Source organism: Salmo salar, chromosome ssa08, assembly GCF_905237065.1.
Source record: "Salmo salar chromosome ssa08, Ssal_v3.1, whole genome shotgun sequence".
In the NCBI taxonomy this organism is placed as follows: Eukaryota; Metazoa; Chordata; class Actinopteri; order Salmoniformes; family Salmonidae; genus Salmo; species Salmo salar.
The window spans coordinates 20,417,286-20,429,329 of record NC_059449.1 but is presented as its reverse complement, the minus strand read 5'-3'; the positions used below and the strand labels follow the sequence as shown (position 1 = coordinate 20,429,329).

Below are 12,044 nucleotides of genomic sequence, written 5' to 3'. Positions count from 1 at the left end.
CTTTTGCACTGTTACACTTTAATAATTTCCAGTCCAGTGTCTTTCTGTGCAAACCCAACCCATAGTAAATGGCAGCTTTAAAAGACACATTACTGCAATGTGAAGTCCAAACCATAGACTCTAAACATTTAGAGTAATTCTATGCTTCGAACACACCGACTGTGTTTTGCGCAAAATAGTTTGCAGCATCATCTAGATATGTGTGTAACAAAAGTTCAACATTCACCTTCTGCCATCATTTCTGTCAACCCGTTTACGCATACAGTTTGACGCATACATTCGATCAATCCAACGTATGCACCACTCAGAACGCAACGCAATGCTGAAAGGCAAACGCAGCGTTCCATTGGAAATGAATGTACTTCTGGTGTACCAAAACGCAAAACACAGTCGGTGTGTTCGAAGCGATAACCTACAATCGAATTAACATAATTTAAAAAATCCACATCAAAATCAGTCTGTTTATGCTAGAGAGATTTTTTTTTTTTCCTGGGCTGCACCATGATTTACAAGAAATCACCTGACTAGAAAGCAACAACTTTCTTACGCCCCACATTGCTATAAAACGTCGGCTGCATCTCCAATTGTAGACATACGACTCTAGATACCCAGCTCAACAGGCAGGCAAAGGTAAGGACGTCTATAAAGTTACTAATACAAGACATAAGCCTGAACCACATTCTTTTTGCATGTTTTGATGCAACAAATGGGTGTTCTTGCCAAATGGACATTAACAAAATGAAGTATGACTAAGTTTATTATCTGTGAAACGTTATATTTTACAACAATTCATTTTATACAAATCCTTCTATAATAGGTTTATTGTAACGATAGAGTAACTAATGAATACATGTAATTTGTAAATGAATGCATTATTATGTCAGCATTATGATGTAGGCATTATGATGTAGGCGTTATGCACATTCCTAATACGGGACGAATATGGACGTATTACACATACTGCACTTCAATTGATTTCTGACAATGAATTATATAATTTTTCTGCCTGCACTATAAAAGCTCTCTTAGCTTTTTTGAAGCTAGAATCCTTAATTGAAACAATTACAAAGCGTCCTCCTCACCCCTGATGCTAAAAAGCTAAGGGATTAAGCTGGAGAAATGTAAGCACTCTCAAATTCATAGACTGAGAAATGAATGGATGAACTGAGATTTAGGGTGGATTGCACCAACATGGATTAACTCTTAAACTGAGTTAAATAAAGCTTTATATATTCATATTGTTGCACCAAATTTTAAACCTAGTTTTAAATTACTCCTAATGGTAATCGTTCTTCTAAACTAAGTTTAAGTTTTACTTTTAACTAAGATCACATTTTATCTTGTTGCGCCATTGTTTTTAAATCAAATGTAAATGTAGTTTAGGGTTTAAATCTAAACTGGTTGAGGTTGAAGTTAATCAAATGTCAGTGTAAGTGTTGTATTTTTCGTGTGATAAGGTTTTTTGCTCATGTGGCCTCATGTAATGTCAACTAGCCAGCTAACTAATTTGACAAAATTATTTATTTCATCAGCCTGAACTGAAAACTCACTGGTTTGATACTGGTTTGTTGCTGGTTTGTTTCCATAGAAATATAATTTGAACATATTGCTATAGTGAATGCATTCTTGTTTTTATTTATTTAACAAGGCAAGTCAGTTAAGAACAAACTCTTATTTTCAACGACGGTCTAGGAACAGTGGGTTAACTGCCTTGTTCAGGGGCAGAACGAAAGATTTTTTACCTTGTCAGCTCGGGGATTCGATCTTGCAACCTTTCAGTTACTAGTCCACCTACTAGACTACCTGTCACCCCATTTTTAGGCTACCTGCTACTACTTCATAGTTTAGTTATTTAACCTTAGATTAAGTCATCCAGGTTTAAAAATAAGTGGTGCAACACCTCTGATTTATTATAAACCTAGATGTAACATTTCTAGATTTTGTCTAATCTAAAATGATTATATGTCCATTGCGCTGCCGGTTCACCAGCATGAACGAAATCGCAAACAGCTTTTTTTGTTCCAGCCCTGTTGTCTGCTAAAGATGATAATCCGTTTCCATCTGCCAATTAATGAGCAGTATCAAGACGACTTGTCCCCAGAGCTTCATATACAGTTAATCTATTTCCCTAAGGTGTTGAGGCCGGCAACAAAGGAGAATGAGAGCCTCAATTAAAGATGTTACAGAACTGCTGTATTTGAAGCACAACTCCCTTCTTCCCAGTTTCCCTGACGTTGCAAACGCAATATAGCTGTATTTAACATCCATGTAAGTGTTGCTTCTGCGGAGAGATCTTTGTCTAAACTACAACTCAGAAAGAACTACATAAGAAGCACAATGTCTCAGGAAATATTGTCTGGGTTGGCAATACTCAGTATAGAAAACAGTCAGGTCTGCAACCTGGACCTACAGGCGGCGGTGAAATACATTTGCACACAAAATACGGAAACACAACAAACGAGGACTTCAGGACACCAGGGGAGTCTTTCAAATTAGATTTAATTGGATTTAATTTACCTTGAATATTGCAGCCCATTTGTGAGTTCAGCATTACATAGTGGCTGAATGTATCCTCAAGCCGACTAGTTTTTACCTCACAGTGTTAGGCTGTTTGATGTGTCATTGTCATAAAATGTTTATAAATAGCAGCTAAATATGGAATACAGTTATAGATGGTGCACTGCATAATGAAACAATCCCTAGTAAGATAGTGTTTGAGGGTGTATTATTTGGCACTAATAGACTGGTTTTACGCACAACTTTCGATCCAAGCTGGAAGAGAGGGTAATGTCATGAAGGTTCAGGTGGCCTATGCAGACAGTTGTATTCTCAAGAAAATAAACAATCGATTAGCTGATTAGTATGCTGTTGCATTGGACATTTATTTAATAATCTGCTATGTTTGAATGACCAACTTTAATTACTGAATAAGTATTTACATTATTGTCAGCAGTCTAACAATGGCAGCATTGTTAAACCGTGTTTAGCTTTGTGAAATGTTAGGCTTAACATGAAAAAATTACAACCAAATAGGCCTAACAATAAACATGTATCTATTAGCTAAAGCAAAGCTAAGCCCTGGCACCACCGAAAGCCTTCGTCGATTTGATAGGCATGTTGAAATGTAAGAACCATGGACGATGGTCAGTAGTCTATAATTCATTGAATGTGAGGTTGGGCTGGTGTCGCCTACTGGTTAAATTCGTGTATTTTCGCACGAATTAAGTAGCACATAAATTCGTATATTTTCAAACGTTTGAACCACACAAAAATGCACAAAAACGCACGAAATCTGCTGAAATACATTTTGTACATATATGCGCGAATTGAAGGTGAGATTGGGCTGATAATTCAATGACGAGTTCCAGGAAGATGGCGGCGAGTGCAGACGAGATTTTAGCTTGTTCTGAGTAACCTTCATTTTTATCCCTCTCAAACTTACTTCAATGTAACAAAAAAATGGCTTATAGTAAACACAATAAAGAACAACGCTTAGTTGACCGCTAATTTGATCTGAAACTTGGAAAAATTGAAGAAAGAAATGTGCGAAAGAGCAAAGGGAGGAGAAGCCAGTTGCTAGCTGACCACTCATACATCGGAGAAAAACTGCCACCTGACTCCTCAGGAGAAGACATGGAGGAATCTGGACATTAGGTTGATTCTGAGAAAAAGACACAGAAAGAATTGTCTTTGGGCGAACTCCAGGTCAACATAATCGATGCTGTCTCTGCAAGGATAAACGAAAGAGCCGATGGTCTGGTGAAAATGATACGCGAAAACACATCAAAAATCAGCAAACAGAACGTTCTAGTTTTGAATTGTTGTGTTATGGTTTACAAGTTAAGACTTCTGTTAATACATATATATGAAGCAACTTTTTATAGAGAGGGTAGAGTTGAGATTGCATAGTATTTTTCTTTCTGTTCTATATGGACTTGAAGTTTATGTCCATCAATGCCAGGGGGATAGGAAACCCCTGGCATTTTGTAAGGACTGCAACGCAGATCTTGTATTCGTTCAAGAAACACATTCATGCAAAGAGGACTATAATTATTGGAAAAATCAGTGGGGCAGTGTCATTTTTTTGGCCCACGGGACTAATCATTCAACTGAGGTTGCACTTTTAGCACACAATTTCAAAGGCAAATTTTTGTTTACTCAAATGGACACCAATGGACATGTAATGGACAGATTATTTGTGTTGTGTAATGTATACGGATACTGTTCTAGTCCTCCAAATAACTTACTTCTAGAGGAAATTGAGGAAATTCTTAAAAGTCTTCTGAGAAAATATCCATCCAGTCAGATTATAGTTGGTGGAGATTGTAATATGGTTTATTCTAATGAGATTGATAGATTGCCTCATAGGCCTAACATTGGTGTGAACAAGTTGGTGAATTTCTGCCAAAGCCTGGACTTAATTGACATATCGAGAGTTAAAAACCCTGGAGAGAAACAGTAGACATGGAGTAATAGAGATCGTTCTCTACAATCAAGAATTGACTTGTGGGTGATAACCTCTAGTCTTGAGCCCAACACAGTAGAGGTCAAAGTACTGCCTGCGGATCATAAAGTCATATGGCTGACTGTAAGAATGTGCAGTAATGATGGTAATAAATACTCTGGTGGTTATTGGAAATTAAATAAGTCATTGTTATTGCATGATGATTTAAAAAATTGGATTAAGAATCTAATTTATGTTTACTGGATTTTCGATTAGCATTGGCTATTGTGAGGCAGTTATCCAAAATCTCAGATTTGGTATTAAATCTTTCCAAATGTGAGGTGTTGGTTCTGAAAGGAGCTGTCAATCCAGCAGATTGTAACATCTCTGAAAAAGATACTGTAACCTACATCGGTGTAAAGATCACCACAAATCTTAAGGCTGTGAATGTTCTTAATTTGAACCCTGTAACTGAATCTGTAAAAAAATATATATATCCTCATGGTTAGGGAGGGATTTAAGTCTTCAAGGAAGGGTGCTTTTATCCAAAGCTGAGTGGCTATATTGTACATCCTATCTCTTTTCCTCTATTGACATTCCCAAATCCACTTGCTGGACCTTAGATAGGCTATTGTACAACTTCATATGGAAAAACAAGCCACATGAAATAAAAATAGATGTTATCACCAACAGGGATTGTGATGGCGGTCTAATGTCTTAGACTTCACTCTCTTCAATCAGATATCAAAAATCAACTCGGTTATAAAGGTACATAAAAAATCCTCACAGTTTCTGGAATATTATACCTCATTTTGTTTTTCAGAAGCTCGGAGTGCTTAATTTTTTTACTACAATGTCCATATATTGTGGGTAAACTTCCTGTGAAATTGGCGGCTTTTCACCAGCGGGCTTTAATGTGCTGGGCTTTGCTCTATAAACACAACTTTTCACCTCAAATGTTTTATATGGAATAATGGGTCGATATTACATAGAAACAAGATGTTATTTTACCGTAACTGGTTGTCAAAAAACATTGTCCTTGTCTGCCAATTAGTTAGTATTAGTGGGAATCTATTTACGTTTCAAGCAAGGAATATGACACGTTTATTAAAGCTATACATAGTGGGATAAAATCTTTACTTCAGAATAATGCATATCTTGGAATATCTCCTATTGTAAGCGATATCCAGGTGAATAGCATAGGTTTACTAGATAAGAAATTCAACAATCGTTTATTAAGGGATATTTTCTACAGGAAGTCTATTCCCTCTGCGATATTTTGTTTGGCTTCATCGTTTGATGTAAACTGGCGCCGTGCTTGGCTCACTGCACACACATTTATGATGACCAATAAAGTAAAGGAGATCTCCCTTAAGATTATCCATAGATTCTATCCGTGTAATAGTTTGATTTCTAAAAACATACTTGATGTTTTACCAGTGAATGCAGTTTTTGTGAACTAGAAACTGAATCTATTGAACACTTATTCTGTCATTGTTTATATAGTGAAGTGTTCTGGACTGATGTAAAACTATATCTTGGCCACAAAATGCATACAACCATTGAAATGTCTAAGTTAGACATATTATTTTACTACACTGATTCCACAATTGAACGCGAGTATGTCATAAATCTCTTTATTTTAATAGGACAATTTTTCATACACAAATCAGGGGAGACTGTGTGAATCCGGCCTTTATGGTTGAATTGCTGCGAAGAAACCACTGCTAAAGGACACCAATAATAAGAAGAGACTTGCTTGGGCCAAGAAACACAAGTAATGGACATTAGACCGTTGGAAATCTGTCCTTTGGTCTGATGAGTCCATATTTGAGATTTTTGGTTCCACCGCCTTCTCTTTGTGAGAGGCAGAGTAGTTGAACGGATGAAGAAAAAGCCCCTTTTCTTATTTTTTTTCATCTGATTTAGAAAACTATTTAGAGTCATTAAAACGTATACAAAACAAAATGTCCCCCCAAAAAATGTCGCTACATGTCTGTACTTGAATTTATATAATGTGGATTTGTAATTATATATTTCTTTCTCTTATTTCTTTGTGGAATCCCTCTGGCTATTCTGTTTATGTTTTGCATGTTACTGTTTAATTATTAATATTAATTTTTTATTCCATGATTAGATTTTTTTTATAGGTGGGGGCAAAGAAACTGCCTCATGCCAGTGTCCGAGGCCTAGGGGAATAAAAAACCTGTTATAAATCAGATACAAACATGGCATAATGCAGTGCAGGGCCGGCATTTGTCAGTTGGACAGGCATTTGATTTCCATAGGTTGGCACTTTTTATTTCCACGGGACCTCCTATGTCTTTACAATTGTTTTCATCGTAAAGACATGTCATGTAACTGTAAAAAATTTATTACATTTTAATGTGGCATGAACACAACCAGTCATGATGTTGTTTTCATCTGATTTTTAAACAAATCACTTGAAAAAGTAGGTTACCTTCACACGTTCGTCCAAAATAATTCCATCCGAACAATGGACTGTAAACTGAAAACTTTTTAAATTCGCAAGCGGCTGAATCTGGCTCACCTGAGAAAACATCCAGTACATTCAGTAAATGTTCAGTAAATTCACAATATTTGTTCTTATATCATTAACACATAGCTCTAAGTATAAGCAAGTGCAGGCAAACGAGCTGCGACGAGGTAGGCCTATTGATTCAGCACTTTCAAAATGTACAGAGACAGATTCAGATATGTTAGTTCAGATACGTTCAGCAAGATGTTAAGTTAACTTTACTCTTCCTTAAGTCACCATACAGAGAGAGAGAGAGATGCGTTTAGGCTACCATTTTAAGTATTTTATTAGGCCTATGTGGACTAAAAAGGAAGGGAAATGCAACCACGAGGATCCACTTTGTGCAAACAAAACGAATATTGCAATATCAACCGGAATTACATGTTTATATCACTGAACATTTTGTTGAAAAAAAAAATGTGAACGGGAAGAGACTCACTGGCAAACATAGTTACAGACTCAACAACATTATATTGTATCCCCTCCTCGTGGAGAAAAGCACATGAGGTAATTATAATCTACAAAGTAAGCAAAAAAAAGAAAATGTAATGTATCATTCCAACATTGCCTAAAATGATGAATAAGACACTAATGCGATAGACCTATATATGCAATATAACAATGGAGATGTACAAACTATGGCATAAGGGAACGATGAGCAGATAAGAGGCAAGCCATAATTTCAATTAAGACTGATGTCAATATGCCTATTTGTTCAGCACTTTTAAATAGCAACAGAATTCAGAACATGGGCCGTTCTTACAGTATTCTACCTGTAAACCAAGTCAGAACCATAGGATAAGTAAGGGGGCCAAATAAGCAGAAAATGAAAGAGCTCTTACAAAATTCAATGATGTCATTTCCCTAAAACATGTGCACCACCAAGTCAGAACAGTATAGGCTAAGTTCTGAGGCAGAGAGGGACCGAATTCTTACGGCGAGACATAGCCTACTAATAGCTTACTACACAACATACACTTAGTATTAGTTTCTTAGCTACAGTATACATTTCTCCCTGGCAAATTACATTATTTATGCAGCAGTATATAATGCATTTTTGGAATCATCTTGTTGTGCTGTGATCACTTGAACAGGAAGGTGGCGTGGCGGTCCTTCTTGTGGGCAAACTTTGTCAAAGTCTGGCATTCTCTGCAGGTCATGCTGGATTGACAGCATGGCCAATGTATTCAACTTTTTGCATGTGAATGTTTATGTTGCATCTGATATGTAACAAAAATTTATGCCAGATTTTTAATATTTAATTTGAGCTAAATAGGTTGGTCTCAAAAGCTTTGTCAGTCTCTGGTAAGAGTGTCTACAAAGGTTTCCAAGAATTAACTGTTTTAGTCCATCAAGTACTTTCTGGTAAAGGTGTCGATTGGATGACCAAATGCTTGTTTGGTACACTGCTCTGTTTGAATGTTGTAGCAGTGGGCGGGCGGGGGGGGGGGGGGGATTCTCCATCTAGAATGAGCTCTTGGAGAAGAGATCCTTCCTCAGATCATTGACACAATCTAGGCTGGTTGTCTTGTCATAGAGAACACAGATGGATCTCTCAAACAATGTAAAAGTGGATGAATTCAGATCAAGTGGTTGAAATGGATCAGCTGCCATGGACACGAAGGCATCAGTCACTTCTGGAAATGATTTCCATGCACTCCAAGCTGTCTTTTTGCCCATTCAATGAAACTGAGGTTGCATCACAACCTGTGAATGTGTTGAAGCCTGACAAAGCCAAACTCTTGTGCATTCTAAGCTTCTCAACGATGGTGTTTATGCAAATCTCCTGGTATTTTTTCCCCATACCAAAAGAAACACACAGTTTTATGGTTGAATAATCCTTGGTAAGATAGTAGAACAGACCAGCAAGGAGGACAATGATGTCTGTATCCACTGTTGGAAATATAATGGTCTTTGCACCCTTTTGAAAGGCATCTTTGAGATGAACAGAGGTGGAAAATGTATCCAATTGTCATACTTGAGTAAAAGTAAAGATACCTTACTAAAAAATGACTCAAGTAAAAGTGAAAGTCACCCATTAAATACTACTTGAGTAAAAGTCTAGAAGTTTTTGGTTTTAGTTATACTTAAGTATCAAAAGTAAAAATAAAATTACAAATAATTTGCGATTCCTCATATTAAGCAAACCCGTTGGCGCCATATTCTTTTTAAAAAATTTATTTACGGAAAGCCAGGGGCTATCTCCAACGCGCAGACATAATTTACAAACAAAGCATGTGTGTTTAGTGAGTCCGCCAGATCAGAGGCAGTAAGGATGACCAGTAAAGATGATAAGTGTGTGAATTAGACCCTTTTCCTGTCCTGCTAAGCATTCAAAATGTAATGAGTACTTTTGGGTGTCAGGGAAAATAACATGGAGTACAAAGTCAATTATTTTCTTTAGAAATGTAGTGAAGTAAAAGTACAAGTTATCAAAAATACAAATAGTAAAGTATGGATACCCCCAAAAACGACTTAAGTAGTAATTTAAAATATTTTTTACTTAAGTACTTTACACCACGCTCTTGTGTGTGCCTCTTCCTGGTCTCATTCCAGCGTTGATGTCAGAGAGCCCTTTGAAACCACAGATTCATCAGTTGCAGCATAGATCTCTTTTCCATCTTCAGATTCATTGGCACACACCTTCTGTATCAACATGTTGAAAAGCTCCAGTTTGTTTTTAGGGTTTCTGAGAAAGTCAGAGAACTTCCATGGAAGTTGGTTGTCTCCCCAACTTGAGAGTCTTTTAGACTATCTTCTTTGTATGTGTCCCACACAATATTGATTCTATTGCATTTTTTTCAACTGGTGCTCTACCCAAGGCAGAACGCCTACTGCTATATTTGCCAAATGTCAAAACTTTGTATGTAGGCAAGGAATGGACAATGACAGGTCCGTCAATGGTGTTTCCTTTATTTTTGGCATTTACCTGTAGATAACATCATTGTTAATTTTCTTAGAGTTTGTATTTTATAGACAAAACAGATCAGTCTAAGAAGCAATGAGAGACTGAAAATGTAGCTTTAGTAGTTGTTCTGTAAGATCACACTTCTCTCTACAAAAACAACATTTTATTTTTCATCCAACAGAGACCCTGATTACTCTGGTTGGAAAGACTGTTCCTTTGAAAAGCTTGACAGCACTCCAAAACCCAAACATGACTGGTGAGTACTTAGTCTACAAGACAGAGATAAATCGGTTTATTTGTTTAATGCGTTTTCACAAAATAATGTTTTATTACATTATTAATACATTTTAATAAAATGAATGTAGTCTGGAAACTTCATTTATAGATAATGCTCTTGTTAATTTGCTTACAGTTAATATTCTATAAACCATCAATGTCTAAGAAGATAGAGACTGATCATATTCAGTAGCTGTTCTGTAAGATGACCAAACAGAAAGAACATAAACATTAGACTTTTTTCTACAGTAACAACATTTCCTTCTTATCCAACAGGAGAAAATAAAGAGGTCCGGATTGTTCTGGTTGGGAAGATTGGCTCTGGGAAGAGCGCAACAGGAAACGCCATCCTGGGGAGAAAAGCGTTTGAATCCAAAATGTCCTCTATTTCTGTGACATCCTCAAGTAAAAAGAAAAGAGGAATGGTGGGAGGGCAACATGTAGCTGTCATCGACACACCTGGCTTGTTTGACACTAAGTTAACACAGGAGGAAGCACTGAAAGAGATCTCACAGTGCCTGCTTTTCTCCGCTCCTGGTCCCCATGTGTTCCTGGTTGTGCTCAAGCTGGGAGGATTCACTGAAGAGCAGCAGAACATTTTGAAGATGATCCAGAAGCTATTTGGTGATGAAGCATCCAAATACACCATGGTTGTCTTCACACATGGAGACCTTCTTGATGATGTAACAATTGAAGACTTCCTGCATGGAAATCCCAAACTGGAAAGTTTCATTGCCAAATGTAATGGGGGATATCATGTCTTCAAAAACAAAGATCAGAATCCCTCCCAGGTCACTGAGCTGCTTGAGAAGATAGACAAGATGGTGAAGATGAATGGAGGAAGCCACTACACCACTGAGATGTTCCAGAAGGCTGAGAGAGCGATTGAAGAGGAGAAGAACAGGATCCTGAGAGAGAATGAAGAGAAGATACGCAGAGAGAGGGAAGAACTGAATGCAAAGTTTGAAGGAGTGTGTCTAAGAGAAGAAGTAGAGAAGCTGGGGATCAAACAGGAAAGAGAAGCTAGAAAGAATGCTGAGAATGTAAACCACATAGCCACAGGTGCTGGAATCGGAGCGTCATTGGGAGCATTCGGAGGCCCAATTGGTGTATCAGTTGGTGCAGCAGTGGGAATTACAGTGGGAGCTGCAGTAAATGTATGCAATACTCAATGAGAGTCCGTAGCTAACAGTGCTGTACATTCTACAAGTTGTTTGACTTCATTACTTGATATTGAAAGCTTTCTCTATATACACAGAGTAAACAAAACATTTGGAACATCTTCCTAATATTGAGAACTGATAGAGAAAAAGAGAGTGAAAGTTGGTCTTGCCTTTTTTATCAATGTGGAAATGGTCCTAAAGACACAGGAAGACTGCAAATTTAAATGAGATGTTAGCTAAATCTGTTGCAACGTTTCACTTCTCACTTCTGAGTCCTGTGTTTTGTCGTACATTGTCTCTGTTCAAATAAACTTTAAAAAACAAATAAATATAGGCTACTGTTATTGTATCCTACATTAAGAATGATACTTAGGGGGTTGATGAACAAATATTTAGCTGTTTTTGTTATTATGTTTTACTGATCACAAGAAAAGTTTGTTGTATTGAGTTACATTTTATCAGGAGTTACAGACACCTGAAAAAGATGGGAGGCACTCACTAATGAAGTATTACTTAGATGTATTATTAACACTCGCTAATAAAGTGTTACTTAGATGTATTATTAACACTCGCTAATAAAGTGTTACTTAGATGTATTATTAACACTCACTAATGAAGTATTACTTAGATGTATTATTAACACTCGCTAATAAAGTGTTACTTAGATGTATTATTAACACTCACTAATGAAGTATTACTTAGATGAATTATTAA

General features: G+C 36.9%; 1 protein-coding gene across 1 annotated transcript; it reads left to right on the top strand.

The window, feature by feature from the left end:
• The first annotated feature begins 415 nt into the window (after positions 1 to 415).
• On the top strand, positions 416 to 11,659 carry LOC106610455 (GTPase IMAP family member 9). Its single transcript, XM_014209833.2, has 3 exons — positions 416 to 630; positions 10,073 to 10,147; positions 10,444 to 11,659. Exons 2-3 carry the CDS (start codon positions 10,141 to 10,143, stop codon positions 11,340 to 11,342), a joined length of 906 nt encoding a protein of 301 aa, XP_014065308.1. The 5' UTR covers positions 416 to 630; positions 10,073 to 10,140; the 3' UTR covers positions 11,343 to 11,659.
• The last annotated feature ends 385 nt before the right edge of the window (positions 11,660 to 12,044 follow it).